The 15,947-nt window shown below is 41.1% G+C and overlaps 1 protein-coding gene across 3 annotated transcripts in view; it reads right to left on the bottom strand.

The window, feature by feature from the left end:
* The window catches only part of LOC121314619 (F-actin-uncapping protein LRRC16A-like), a 255,535-nt gene that overhangs the window by 42,631 nt on the left and 196,957 nt on the right, over positions 1 to 15,947 (bottom strand). For all 3 annotated transcript variants that reach the window (XM_041248065.1, XM_041248066.1, XM_041248067.1), the window contains exons 28-29: positions 12,670 to 12,757; positions 11,793 to 11,942 (exon numbers count right to left, since the gene is read on the bottom strand). In XM_041248065.1, the coding sequence (XP_041103999.1) occupies positions 11,793 to 11,942; positions 12,670 to 12,757 (238 nt within the window). The remainder of the gene's footprint in view (positions 1 to 11,792; positions 11,943 to 12,669; positions 12,758 to 15,947) is intronic.

Below are 15,947 nucleotides of genomic sequence, written 5' to 3'. Positions count from 1 at the left end.
CTATTTTTCCAATAATATACTCCAGACAGCAAATATCAAATCTGAATACTCAATATTACTTCTCCAGCTTCCAAATTAACTATTACTCTGTTTTCTCTGACATATGTTAGTCAATAAACATAGTTTAAGGATTGTCTCATGAAATGTCAAAGATGTACTAATTCAATCAAAAGAAGCAAAATTCTCTCTGCCCTGGCTAAACTTCATTGTGTCTTAGCTCTAATACAGCAATCACAAACAGATGAAAATGAAGCAAATAAAATGAAAAGATGGGACATGTACCAGTACCTGAAGGGCCACAGTTCTTTCCTCTTAGACAAAAAGCTTAAGTTACAATTAATAGATACATTTGGAAGGCAGACTAATAATATAAACAGTGAAACTGGGGACATTGAAATAGGTATAATTAGTGTTTATGCTCCTAATACTAATCAAGCCACTTTCATCAATTCTGTTCTTGCAAATTTAAGAGTTTTTGCCACTGATCAACACAAAAAAAAGTTCACAATGTCAAAGTGAAAAATAAAATCTAGAATTTGTTCTAAATTAATTACAAGTGTAAAACAGAAAATAATTGATTGTGTAAGTATTCACCCTTCCAACCTGATCTGTCTACCTCTCGTCCATCTACTCCTTCTTCCTGCTGTCTCTCCGGCACCCTCTGGAACTGCCAGTCAGCCTGCGACAAGGCTGACTTCATCTCTGCCTCTGCATCTCATCTCTCTCTTGACTTTCTCATTCCTAAGAACACTGCAACCCCAACTGCTCTCTCCTCTCTCTATGTCCTCTCGCTATCCACGCTCCTCAGGATGAGGCAGGGGGACTTGACCTACTTTCTCCACCCTGGAACATTTGGATACCCTCTACTCTCTCCTCCATCTTTGTCAGTACTTTTCACACAATTGAATTGCATTCTCCCTGTCATTTGCTCCTTATAGTTCTCCATTAACCCCCCTGGTTTCTGTCTTCTATCATCACCTCTATTCCTATCATTTTGTTTCCCACTCACAAAACTGGCTGTCAGCTGGACCTGATTTTCTCTAGAAACTGCTCCTCCTTCCCCTACTATCACCCCCTCTCGGACCACTTTGCCTTGGTGTCTGCCAAATAAATTATAATAATATACAAACAGTAATATATGTGAAATAACTATCCAGATGACGTTTTAATAACTCTCTTGTGAATAATGAAGAATTTACAAGACGTTTAAATAAAAATTCAGTATCTTCTCCAGGCACCCTTTGCATAAGAGGATTTGTTATTTCCTATACTTCCTATAAGAAAAGAAAGTGATCATCTTTTCAATTCTACCCTCTGTACCATCCACCTTCTCTCTCTTCATTGGAACCTCCGCTCCCTTTCTCCAACCACATTTACTTCTTTTGATCACTCCCTCCTCTACACCTGTCATCCACTAACAACCCCCACCGACTTTCGACTTCTCTCCACCTTTTCCTCCCTTCAATCTGGGTTCCGTCCTGTACATTCCAAAGAAAATCGCCCTCCTTTCTGTAACTGACTCCTCTCTGCTTGGGCTGTATCCTTCTCCATTTCAGTTTTCCTTAAACTCACCTCTGCCTTTGACACATTCAATCATGCTACTCTCTCTGTCTGACTTGGGGATCTTAGGCACTGCTTTTGCCTGTTATCTCTTTTAATTGTTCCTTCCAGGTTTCCTGGTGTGGCTCTCTCTCTTCTCCTTGCCCCCTCTCTACAGGTGTACCTCAAGGATCCATCCTGGGACCCCTCCTCTTCTCTCTGTACACCAGCTCGCTAGGTACTCTCCTCTCCTTTTTTGGCTTCTCCTAACACACTTATGCTGATGAGGCCAGATTTTCCTCTCCCTTCCCTCTTTTGACTCCCACATCTCCTCCCGCATCTCAGAATGCCTCTCAACTATCTCAACTTGGAAACATTCTCAACAACTTAAACTCAACCTATCCTATCTGGCCTCTACTTTCCTTCTGTTTCCTCTCCCTCTTCTGACCTATCCATCTCAGTATCCCTTGACTCCATCTCACTCTTTCCATCTCCTTCTGTTAAAAACCCTAGGTGTTATTGTTGACCCCCCCCCCCCTTTCTGTCAACACATCTTTCAGTCACACTTGCCACGTCTTTCTTAACATCTACAAATCAGTCCTTTTCTCACTACAGTTCCTGGTCCAAGCTCTTGTACTCTCCAGATTGGACTACTTTAACACTCTCCTTGCTGGTCTCCCTCCTTTCAGCTCATTCAAAATTCTGCTGCTCGTCTTGTTTTCTCCCAACCTTGTTAATCTCATGCTACCCCTCTGCTAACACCTTTCTCTGCTCGCATTCAATTAAAGACCCAAGTTCTTGCCTACTGCTCTCTTCACCACACTGCCCCCTCCTACCCCCAATCCCTTGTGTCTTCCTACACCCCCTCTCCATTCCTCCTCTACTGCCTTTTCTTCCCTAGCCCCTCTATGGTGGAACCAGCCACCGGAGAACTTTGGGACTATTCCGTCTCTCACTGCCTTCTGATGCCTCCTCAAGACTACACTTGTAGATTCTGTTGATATACCCCTCCGACCAAGCAATGGACTTGCCTGACCTAAGTACCACATTATTGTATCCTCAGCTAATCGCACTACCAATATGTCTTTGTAGATACAACTTGTTGTAATCCTTACTTTTTGCATCCTAGTTTATATCGTATTTTAGTAGTAGTATTTGCACTTACTGTAAGCTATACTGTACTTCAATATTAATCTTGCATTGTAACACTGTACTGCCCTATAACACCTGTAAATCGCCTTGGCTAAGCAGAGGTGCCAACTGCTAGGGTTTAGCCGTAGCAGCTATGGTGTTTGACTCTGCTACGGTGCTACAGGCAAAGGTGCTAATAATATGTTTTTTAAGTTGTATCACAATACAGGTTAAAAACATTTTTCATGTTTTTTTTCCCCTTCTCCTTTACTATGCGGGGTGGAAGGGGGGAGGGACTGTCCCTGTGTGCTCCAGTGGCATTACTGAGCATGTGATTTAGTTGAATCAGAAGTCAGAAGAGGTGGCTGAAGATGACAAAATACAGTTCATGCAGCTACTGCCTGTCTCTCCGATTCACGGCACTGATTCGAACTGCACAAATTATTGCACACCTCTGAACAATGGCGGCAACTTCCAAAAACACACAACCAAACATTCAAAAATTCAAGGAATTTTATTCCTTTATTAAGGAAAGTAGAATATCAGATTTTCTGTGTATTGTAGATGCGATTTGCTCTTGAAACATGGTAGAATAAACGACCTAAATGACCATGTAAAAACCATGACACACGAAAGAAATGCAAGGCCAGCCCAAGATAACAGATAATAGGCTGATCGACTTGTTTTTTAGACCAGACAGCGAAATCGATGTTTCTGAAAGCAGAGACCCTTTTCACCAATTTTATTTTAGAGCACAACTTACCATTGCAGATCATGTAGGTCCACTGGTGAAAGATGCCTTCCCTGACAGCAAAATAGCATCTAGATATGGGTGTGCAAGAACAGAAACTACTGCTATCATTGAAACCTTAGCATCTACTTCATCTACAGATCTGGCCCTAGTCATGAAAACAAATGTTTTTGCACTTGCAACTGACCTAAGCAACGATATGGAGACACAGTTGTACCCTGTTGTTGTTGTTGTAAGGTATTTTAGTACAGAGATGGGCAGAGTCGTGACCGAACTTCTTGCTTTACCGTCATGCAATGACATCAGCAACAGGAGAAAACATCTTCAACACTGTAAACACTGTGCTGCAGTCATTTAACATATCATGGAAAAATTGCATGGCATTTGGAAAATTGTTGTAGTTAATTGAATTAGGACATGTTTATGCCTCTGATTATAATCTTCTTTACTTTTTATTTAAGCAGTAAGTTCTTACGTTGATATACTTATATCAAGCTGTTTGACTTAAATTATGCAAGACTGACCTTATGTGGATTGCTTTAAGGGAGTTTAGGCTCAGTTAGGCTCAAGTGATGTGTCCACTGACACAGGCAGTGTGAAACCTAAGGCTGTTGAAACTTCTTCTGCAAGTGGCAAAGGTACCACCTGTTTACCAGAATACCTGTTATTGCAAGATATAACAGTAGCCTGTCACAAAGCAATACTGTAATGCAGTACTCAGCAACTGCCAATATTCTAAGGGGGGAATTTGCTCTCTAACTCTGTCTTTGCAAAATTTTATTGGTTCATTATTAAGTCTAAATGTTTATAGTACAAAGTGGTGTAAACCCACTAGATGCATTTGTTTTAGTGTAGCTACCCTTATTTTTTCAAGTTAGCACAGGTTTTGCATAAGATGGAAAATTAATATGCTATGGAAAAAGAATATGTTTAAGAAAAATGTCCATGGACTTCAGTGTAGCTTGCTTTGCAAAGAGAGGACAGAGACAGGGAGACTTGTCAGCAATAGGAGTTGTGTAAAGCCAAAAGTAGCAGCAGCTAGGAAGCCAGACACCAGATTCAGTAGAATAGAAATCAGAAATCTGATATTATATTCATATTATTAAGAATATTTGGAATGTATGGTACTTTCAATGGAGAGATATTGAGCATATATAATATATAATATAGTTTAGGTGGGGTATTTTGGAATGCAGGGTCTGTCTCAATAAATTGCAGATTGATTGGAGGAAGAGCAAATATGACCATTTGTGAAGGGTTCTCTGTTCTGCTCTGCTTGATTGCATGGGGATGGGAGAATGTAAAGGAATGTTTGTGAGGCTTGGAAAATTGCCACATACACAGGTATAGTGAGGAGGTGTCATAAATGACATCATTAAAAGGGTGTGTTTTGGAATCTATAAAACTGAAGTGAATGCACTGTCTGGTGCTCAGTTCTATCAATCTCACTATAGCCCATAGTGACACGACTCTGTTCAATACAATTGTCTATTCTATGCTGTACCAATAAACATATATAGTCAACAAAATTGTTTATCAGTTTCATTATTTCTTACAATATAGCACAGCCTAGAGAACCCTCTTGCGATGCTGTCTTGCCTGTTTCTCCAAGCCTCCTTGCCATGTTTTGATGGGTTAAATACTCTTGCAGACAGATGAGCCATTTATTCATATTCTGAAGCAGAAACTAGATTCCTTGCACTTAGTCCTTCTCAGCAACTTTATCAAGCCATCAGTGATCACCAGCAGCAGATCTGCATATGATGCAGATGTAAAAGTTAGAGCAAACTAAAAGGACAGAGATGACCTAGTAATTGGTGTGAAAACAAGACAATATTTAGATGAATCCAGGGAGAGTAGAAAACTAGTAAAGGATGAGACGAATGTCTTATTTGATTCTGTCACATAATACTATGCAAAGGCATAGTACTTATATCGCCAGAAAATTGCCAGTGCATGGTGAGGTTTTGAAACATGCTGAAGTGGCTGACATTAGTCAGAATAAGTGTTAAATATGTTAAATAAACATAGTTTATGTAGTTAATAAATGGTTTATGTAGTTAATAAACTGTAGTTTTTTAGAAACTACAGAGAACTATATAGAACAAATACATTTTTGAGGGTTAAATACTAGATGCCCCAATTTCAGACCAAGAATGATGGCTGCGATTTTTCAGTCGCATCGGGCAGTGTGTTATGCTTTACGATGTGATTTTACAGGATCAGCCAATCAATTTCAGTCGGCTTGCAAAGTTTAAACATGTTTCAATGTTTGCGATGTGATGTCCTTGGATTGGCTAGTGTGTTATACCTACTCTTAAAGTCACCAACCAATGAGTTCACCATGTTAAGTCATATGACTTGAGTGGAGACATGCATATATTCGTTCTCTAATTGTTATATATAACGTACCAGGTTAATAGGATTCACATTTAGATCTGGAGGCAGCTGGCCTAGATTCTATAACCCCATTCACAGTACTGGGCCGCCCCATATTTAGGTAGTTTGAACACAATGATTGAGATTCACAAGACAAACTCACGACTAACCACCTAATAGTACTACTTCTCCTTCCTAAGGAAAGACACGGCATTAAATAATGTTAAATACATGACACATGTATCTTCTCAGGTTATACATATTTGTTTAACCTGCATGAATACCTTCTTTGTTTAAAAACACGATTGTTAAATCATTCTATCTTTTACCCATTATTATTCTCATTGTTATTATTATTCTCTAGTCCCTAACCATTACCAGTGAAGGCTGAACATCAGCATTACCGCTCCACTAGGAAGATTACCAAACATATGGCTATAACAAAACCCATGTCCTACATGTAAAAGACAAATTCATTAAGGGAAGTGCCCTAATCTAAGTACAGCAATAAGCCATCACATGTCAAATACACTTTGCTCAACAACATGCATGATACATAGTAAACCATTGCTCTAGCGCCAGCAGAACAACATTAACAACAATAATCACAATAACAGGCATTGAAATGATAGTGAGGATCTCATCCTCACATGGTGCATCAACATTTGTGTATGAGAACAGTATTTTATGAGTGTGTAAAAGCAAGCAGCTAAAAGAAATGATCTGCATTTTTATGTAAAGACGCACACTTCTGTAGCTATGTATATCATTGTGCAAAATAAACAATGTTGGCTGAAAATGCCAAGTCACCGCAATATTCATCATTACTGAGATACACAATCCTGCAGTTTTTATATTTATCGTTTAGTTACTCAATCACAGGAAGAAAATGTAATTGTGACAAATTAAGCATAATTATGCACTGCAGATTGTATAAAATGTGAAAGAAACAACCTGAACATTAACCCTCTAGATTTAAATGTAATATTTTTATAATTAAAGTGGTATGATGTAGAAATAATTACTATTCAATATTGATCCCCTGCCGTCTTGCCTAGCACAGCATTCAGCTTTATATTTACCACATTGGTCGTGTGATACGAAAGGCTGACCATAAATCTGCTTTGCATTCATACATATGTAAAGGCCGGCCCTGATTCCGGATTGCAGGCTCTGGGCAGCATCGAAACGGTGGCCTAAATCTGGGCTGGCACTGGGCTGCAATTTCTTTTTTGGAGAGTTCACATATGAAAAAAGGCAGCCCTGGGCCACCTTAAATCACAAGTGTGAACAGGGTCTATGACAACCAGAAAAATAAGCAGTGTAGTCTTTTATTCTTTGTGTATTAAACTTATTTTTAATTGCAATGAATCTGCAAAATTGTTATAAAGGAGATAAAAGGGAGTGAGCCTACCTCGGTAACCATAACTACACTTATAAGTGAGGCCCATAGGCTCGACCAAGTTTGATTCCCTAGAATTGCCAGTTTTTGCGGCTAATTCAACATAGTTATTGTGAGCAATGGGAGATATTGCAAGTTTGAAAATCTTCAATGGCAACCAAGAGGCTGTCCTTGTTTTAGAGTGAGTTTTATAAAGTCAGTCAGAGAAATGAATGAGTAGAGGTAACAACTCCAACTGCAATGCAGCTATTAACATCTACAGTGCTTATAGAAAGTCTACACCCCCTTGAACTTTTTTCACATTTTGTTCCATCAGTGCCTCAGAGTTTCATGTATATAAATAAGGATTTTTTTTCCCACTTATCTACACACCACACTGTTAAGGGGAACAAAAGTTTTTGTTGAGAAAAAAATTATACATTAAAAATACAAAACTGAAAGATCATAACTGGATAAGTCTCCACCCCCCTGAGTTAATACTTGGTGGAAGCACCTTTGGCAGCAATTTCAGCTGTGATTCTGTTGGGACAGGTCTCTACCAACTTTGCACACCTAGATTTGGCAATATTTGACCATTCTTCTTTATAAAACTGTTCAAGCTCTGTCAAGTTCCTTGGGGAGCATTGATGGACAGCAATCTTGAAGTCATGCCACACATTTTCGATTGGATTTAGGTTGGGACTCTGACTGGGCCACTCAAGGACATTTACCTTTTTGTTCCTTAGCCATTCCAGTGTAGCTTTGGCTGTGTGCTTTGGGTCGGTGTCATACTGAAAGGTGAACTTCAGTCCCAGTTTCAGCTTTCTTTCAGAGGGCAGCAGGTTTTCTTTAAAGACTTCTCTGTACTTTGCTCCATTCATTTTCCTTTCTATCCTGACAAGTGCCCCAGTCCCTGCCGATGACAAACATCCCCATAACATGATACTGCCACCACCATCCTTCACAGTAGGGATGGTGTTCTTTGGGTGACGCACTGTGTTGGGTTTGCATCAAACATAACACTTTGCATTTAGGCCAAAAAGTTCTATTTTAGTTTCGTCAGACCACAAAACTTTTTGCCACATGACAACAGAATCTCCTGACTGTTTTTTTGCATACTAAAATGGGATTCAAAGGTGGGCTTCCTTGAGTAATGGCTTCCTTCTTGCCACCCTACCAAACAGGCCAGATTTGTGCAGTGCTTGGGATATTGTTGTCACATGCACACTTTGATCAGTCTTGGCCATAAAAGCCTGTAGCCTCTTGGTAGCCTCTCTGATCAGACTCCTTTTTGCTTGTTCATCCAGTTAGGATGGATGGTCTGATCTAAGCAGGGTCTTGGTGGTGCCACACAGCTTCCACTTCTTAATAATCGTCTTGAATGTGCGCCAAGGGATATTCACGGCCTTTGATATTTTTTTATACCCATCCCCTTATCTGTGCCTTTCAACAACTTTGTCCTGGAGTTCTTTTGAAAGCACCTTGGTGCTCAATGGTTGAGTCTTTGCTTTGAAATGCACTAGACAGCAGAGGGAACCTACATGAACTGCTGAATTTATCCTGAAATCATGTGACTCACTACAATTTAACACAGGTGGAGGCCACTTAACTTGGTGTGTAATTTTGAAGGCAATTGGTTACACCTGAGCTAATTCAGGATTGCTATTATCAGGGGGTGGACATTTATCCAACCAAGCTATTTCAGTTTTTATTTTTAATTAATTTTCTACAAATTTCTAGAATATTTTTTTCACTTGGAAGTTGTGGGGTAGGATGTGTAGACAAATGAAAAAAAAAACTATTGCAATGCATTTTAACTCCAGGTTATAAGGTAATAAATATTTTGAAACTCTTTGTAATACTTTCCTATAGGCTACTGTATCCGTGACATCGTTCGTTTCAGTAAATTTTCTCGAATAACATCTTAGAACCAACAGCTCGAGGTTTGTACTTGTCTATTAAGTCAGAGAAAAAATGAAAGCTTTTAATAACTGGACGGCAAGCTCTGAATAACACCTAGAAACCACCCAATAACTAATAAACTTGAAAAAGACTGAAACACTGTTTAAAGGACATAAACATAGAAATAACTTCACTATCTGGGATCGTCATTAAATAAGAGGACAAGTAATGATTTAAAGACTCAGTCAATGGACTGAATTGACCTACCGGGAATTCTGAATTTTACTGGAAGAATTTTTGTTTTGTTAAACATACTGAAAGTGGACAGCGATGTCACGCATGCTCAACTCTACGAAACAAACTTTGGATTCCAAATTACACTAAAGAACAGAAAGGGTTACATAAGCTATACTTGGGGAATTAAATAAATGTATATTTGCAGAAAAGTTGATAGTGGTGTAATGTAAAGAGGGTGTGTGTTATATTTAGTTTTCTTACAAAAAAAAGGCTAGTTTGAATTTTCTATAAAAGTGAATTACAGCTAACAGCTAGAATAATTGCAAGGTGATCTATGCACTTGAATAAGGGGTGCTGAATCTTATTTTCCTTAAAGAACAGATGAGTGGGTTTGTGATGGGGTACACCCCGTCCATTGTACATGTATTATTTTGTATTTGTGTTGTATTATTATTTAAAAACATATTGTTTAATTTGTAAAAACAATGTTTTGTTATTGTTATTTTGCAGCATGTATGGGGTTAAAATTCCCCATCCATGCTAAACTCATGTAGAATGTGACCGTTGCTAATTTGGAGACGGTCACATGTATAAAAACCCACAGATGTGGCTGAGCTAGGTTGTTGTGCTCAAAGGCGGAAAGTGAGTCGTGAGGAGGAGTAAAACTAAAACTAATTGATAACAATTGCTACTCGAGCTAGTTTAGAGTAGCACGATACTTGTTTTGTCACCATCGCCCGGGGATGCCTGTATGTGACCGTCCAGGGGTGCCTTGCTTCTCATCAACTGGGACTTTGTTGTGAAATTCTGGGGCTGAAGCCCAAGAAAAGGGAGGGCCAGCTACAGAGGTGGTGAGGAGACCACCTCCACCCACAGTAGGTGCACTGCCGGAGTGTCGTGTGCAGTACCTCTGCAGACTCCCATTCACCATGCGGACTGACCATGCTGCCCTGCAGTAACTGCTGTCCTTCAGGAGAACCCGAGGGCCAGGTGGTGTGCTGCATAGAGCAGCTCCAGTCCTTTGATTACAAGATCCAGCAAAGCTGGGGAATGCCACACGAATGTAGACACAATGTCCCTCCATCCCTGCACCAAGGAGGACCGATTGGAGGTTTGGGAGCAGGAGTTGATGGCCATAAAGCAATGAGGGGAGAAGATCAGGAGCAGCCCCAGCAGTTACCTGTCGGTGGGCCTATGGGGCATGTGGGGGTCAACATACTGGTGCCCTTTCCGCGCACTGACTGGGGGAACCGCTACATCCTGGTGGCGATGGACTACTTCACCAAGTGGCCAAAAGCTTGCACTATCCCTCACCAAGAGGCAGAGACCATCACTGAAGCCTTGCTGGAGGGCTTCTTTTGCTGCTTTGGGGTGCCACAAGAGCTGCATGCGGACCAGGGGCGCAATTTTGAGTCACAGGTATTTTTGTTGTTGTGTCAGCGGCTGGGCATTCACAAGATCCACACCACCCTACTACATCCCCAGAGCGATGGGCTGGTGGAGAGGTTTAACCGCACTCTCTCTGCCCAGCTCACCATCGTAACTGCTGACCATGGGATTCGGATATCCAGCTGCCCCTGGTACTGCTGGCTTCTTGCTCCGCTGTGCAGAGCTCCACCAGCTGTACCCCTGCTTTAGTCATTTTTGGACAGGAGCTTCGACCAAGTAGATACCACCGGCCCAGAGTACACCAGGTGGCTGCAGGACTGCCTGGATAGTGCTCATCCCTTTCCTGCTGGCATCTGCCAAAAGTGGAACTATGACGTTTGGATGAGGGGTAGGCACTTTTGTGCAGTGGAGCTGGACTAGGCCTACAGTCCCTGCCAGGTCCTGGAGCGTGTAGGGGATGCAAGTTGTATTGTTTATTGGTTGTTTTCTATCTGAATAAATGTATCAAAATGTTTATTATTTGTATGTCTGTCTCTAACCAGGTCCGCTAGGACTGTATTTAGGTAGCACGGTGACCTGCTTGTGTTGTCGGTTCCAGAACGGAAGCGTAATAAAGAGCCTGTTGAGTTGAATTGCATTCCTGACTAGCGTCTTTCATTAAAATATATTCAGCATACATAATAACATCCTAAAAATATAGTACAGGGTGCTGTGAGATACAGAGCTTTACACCATTCAAGGTCACAGCACAAAATATGCTTGACAGTGAATTAAATAACACTGTCAGAGCATTTATTATTATAATAACATAAGGGTATGTACAAACAATGAGTAAACAAACAAGATGCTACAAGCAGAAGTACCCTTTTGTAAGTTTGCATTGTAATTTTTGCACAGTATTTTTAGTTTTTCCTATGGCTTTCCCATGGTTATACTATGCATTTACCATATTTTAGCCTGGTTTGCCAAGTTTATTAATATGCTTTACCATACTTACCTATACTGTACTATGCTTTCACTATTACACTTTGCTATGCTTTTACAATGGGAAACGTTTATAAGGGTAATGTTGGTGTGGCTTACCACGCAGGTGTCCAGCTCCTCCAGCCTCTCAATCTCAGCGAGGTCCTCTGCTGTCAGGGCGGAGCGCTTCACCACTTTATCCTCCATCACCTCTATTTCAAGTGATTCCTGGTGAAGAAGAGGAGCACCTCGTCTTGTCAAGTGCTCTGCCTGGTAAGACCAAATTACAGTTTTTAGTTTGAGGAATGATGCAGTAACTGCTTGATTTGTTTTCAGAACAACACAAAAACATATGAACATTTACAAATGAGAGGAGGCTATTTGGACCATCTCAGCTCATCCTATTCAGAGTAGCTGATTGATCGCAAAACTTTGTCAAGTTGGGTCTTAAAGGATCCATGTGATTAAGCCTCAACAATGACTAGGTAACCCATTCCATACACTCACTACTCTCTGTGTAAAGAAGTGTCTCCTTTTCTCTGTCCAATGTCTATCTCAACTTAATTTAGAATTTCCTGTACTGTGCTTAAAGAGTAAGTAGCAGGGTTCGGTAAAATATTGCATATAGTATTATATACAACTGTATACAAGTATTGCTACAACTGTTTAAATGTAATTTTAATTTTCACTGTTGACATCCTGACAACTTTTTACAAGTTTAAAGTCTTTTAACGTTTAAGGTCTTTTCAACAAGTCAGCTTGCTGTGTTACCTGTGTGGCAATGTGGACAACAATCCTTACACTATCAGCTATAATAATAATAATAATAATAATAATAATAATAATAATAATAATAATAATAATAATTAGTAGATTATTTGTTTGTTTACTGTACAAATATGATGTCTGCAAACAAGCAAAACCAGCTTTCTGTTAAAAAATATATGCAAAACGTATAAATGCGGAAAGACATACATGGCTGTTGCAGAAAACTCACCAGTTTGTGCTGAGAGCTGGAAAGTGATTCTAAGATCTCGTCTACAATTCGGTCTGAAAGGAATGAGGCCACATTCAGCTTCAATTCACTGTGTGAAAATGTAATAAGAGTGGAAAACTTTAATTTACAGAATTCTCACCTGGGTCATCACAATGCAAGAACTTACTGGAGTGTATTAAAATGTAGGCAACTACTACTGCAATTTTCTTTTGTGACATCAGGAGATATCACAGAACGTTAGGTTATTTTCATAAACCTAGTTCCTTGAAATAGAAATGAACTATTATCATATGGGTATTTACCTCCTAAAGACCCAAAACCTGAATAAGATATATCAAAGCTGCTCAACGAGCCTGTGAGGACATAAAAGCACTGCAGTCACAGAACTCAACATCATTTTTCTTTAAAGCCTGCTGCAATCATGGACATAGCGATCTTGAAGGATAATGGTTACATTTCTACTTCAGGGAACCAGGGTTATGATAATAACCTAACGTTCCCTTTCAAGTACTAAATGTAACCATTACCTAATGGCTAAGTGTACCAAAGCCGTCGCAAGGCAATATTGCAGAACAACTGGAATGCTACAAGGCTAATTCAAGAGGCTGCCTTGCACGTTACCATACGGAACCCCTATAACAAGTAGCTAGGACTAAAACATTAAAATATGCCTGTCGACTGAGAAGCCACCCTTAACACTCAGGGGTTTTGAGGACATATGACATTCAGTCCTAAGAACCTAGTGAAGGTATGAGTAGTAGCCCACATTGCTGCACTGCAAATGTATTTGCCAGATGCACCCTGGAATAAAGCCCACAAAGTTGCCATACCCCTGGTAGAATGGGCAGTGAGCTTTTCTGGAGGTGGCAAGCTGGCTAGCTCATAGGCATTCCTGACCGTGGCTGCTATCCATTCGGACAACCTCTCCTTAGACAGGGCTTGATCATGGGACTTCGTGCTACAGCAGACAAAAAATTGTTTGGACGGCCTTCATCCTGTCAACAAAGTACACCAGGGCCCGAAATGGGCAGAATTTATGGAGCTGTCAGACTGGAAAGGAGGTGGATGGAAGCCTCCAATTCCAGACTCGTTGACATGGAATTCCGAGATTGGTGCAGAGTGTAACCTTTGTCCTGGCCTCTGTAAAAAAAATTAAGCAGGCTTTTGCAATGGGGAATCCCTGCATCTCACTCATCAGCTTTGTGGAGGTGATAGCAAGCAAGAAAGCCGCCTTGAGCTATAAATATCTCAGCTCAGCTGAATGCATGGGCTTAAATGGAGGCTTCATGAGTGCATTAAACATCATGTTTATCTTCCTGGGTGGAACAATGTTCTTCATAGGTGGCCAAAGCCGCTGAGCCCCTTTCAAAAATTGCCCCGCCAAGAAGTGAGCTCAGGGGGAGACCGAGCCAAATCTGACATGAGAAAATTTGGGTACATGGTCAGGCTGTTTCCATCAAGACAGCACCTTTAGACAGTGACTGGAAAACCCTCCCACTGCACCAGACCTGCAGAGGGCATATGTGCAGGAGACCCAATGGACAGATCTGGTAAGCTGCCACCATCAAACCCAGAAGTCTCTGGAAAGGAGCCAGTACTTTAGATAACTGAGCACTCTGATGCCTGTGAATCTCAAAGGATCCAGGATAGTTCCATGCACAGAGAAGGCATGGGGAGCTAGGGTGAGGCCAAATGTCAAGACATGCAACTCATACACTGTTCCTTCAAAAGCAAACCACAAATACTTCCAGTGTGCTGGTTTTATGGGGATGTTGAAATAGATGTCTTTGAGGTCCACCATGATAAATCAGTTGCCTGGCCTGACTGACTGCAACAACTGTTGCATTGTCAACATTTCAAACCTCATTCAACTCAGACTGGACCAAAGTGGAATGCCCTGGTGTAATAGGTGAATCCAACAGCAGTGCTTTGTCCCCTTCAGGCACAGGAAAAGCAAAGCTGCCTATATACAGCTACCAGTGCAGCCAGGTTCCTGATACAGCCTGCCTGTTGAGTTTTGACACACAGAGCAGGTTCTTATTAACCAGGCACAGTTCATCTAGCTGTTGTGGTGAAGGCCTGTGACTGCTGGAAAGGGACCTCAGCAAATAGGACTGATAGGCTAACAGAATACTATTGTAGCTGCCCAGCCATTGCGGTGAACACACTGACTGAATAGGCATGCTTGAGGACCACCTCCGAGATCCAGCAGGGCTTGAGAGCTAAATTAGGCACCTGTACCAAAGCGACAATTGAGGCCCCCACTGGTGGAAAATGGGCCAGGTCCAACTTCTCTGCATTATGCACCTTTGTGGAAAGGTGATGGGTGATGCAGTATAGGAATAATCACAGGCAGGTAACTGTAATCCAGTTAGACTAATCAAGACTTTATTTTGTAATTCCTGGTCTGGTGATCAAAACAATAAACCTCCTGCAATACAAACCTAATTGTAAAGCACAGAGTGTATTTACACAAATGGTTCTGCACAACCAAAATAATAACACGGTATTTATCCACCCCACAATAATACAAGACATGGTCACCAGTCCGGTTGCATGCTGTAGTGCTCATGGTGGGTGTTAATTTATTAAAAGACAGTGAGTGAAAAGTGCAGTGATGACCCGGTTTAGTGCTGGCCCAAGGCAACAGCTCCGGATTCGTTCTTAGCTGTCTTGTGATTACAAAAAGACATAGACAGTTACTAAACACACAAACAATCAAAACATTCACAAACTCTTTTCTTATTTCAAGGAACAATCTCCAGGTCCTTCCTGTTCCTCGTATTTTAAACCAAGTGAAGGAAAAGATTAGCATTTCTCTGGCCCCTTTTATGCTCTCCCTCAAGACCCCTTGGTAAACTATTACAGCTGCGTCTATTGCTTGCAGCTGCTACCTTGTTTACCTTCTAGATCAATTCGTTCCTGCAACAGAGTCTCGCTTCCTTCCAGGCTGACCAACTTCCCGACCTTGGAAACGAACTGTCAAGCCAGCCTGTCCGGAGACTTCTCCTTTCGCTATTTAGCACCCTCACAGGTCAAGAGGGAGAGTTACAACCAGAACTAATTTTATTTCTGTCACAACCCCCTATAGGGTTTCCATTGACTTGGAAACAGCTGGAGCTGGATGATCCCAAGATGACTGGATTTCAAAAAGAAAATCCGGGTGCACAGGGGAGGACACGGGAGAGGTTGTACGCTCATCATCAAAGACAGACTGCCTTGTTTCGCCTTCTGTAAGTCAGAGCACTGGCAAGACTGCAGGGCCCTCTTGATCAGCA

This window comes from Polyodon spathula, chromosome 4 (genome assembly GCF_017654505.1).
Source record: "Polyodon spathula isolate WHYD16114869_AA chromosome 4, ASM1765450v1, whole genome shotgun sequence".
Lineage (NCBI taxonomy): Eukaryota > Metazoa > Chordata > Actinopteri > Acipenseriformes > Polyodontidae > Polyodon > Polyodon spathula.
The sequence above is the reverse complement of the archived record's forward strand: the minus strand, read 5'-3'. Positions and strand labels throughout refer to the sequence as shown.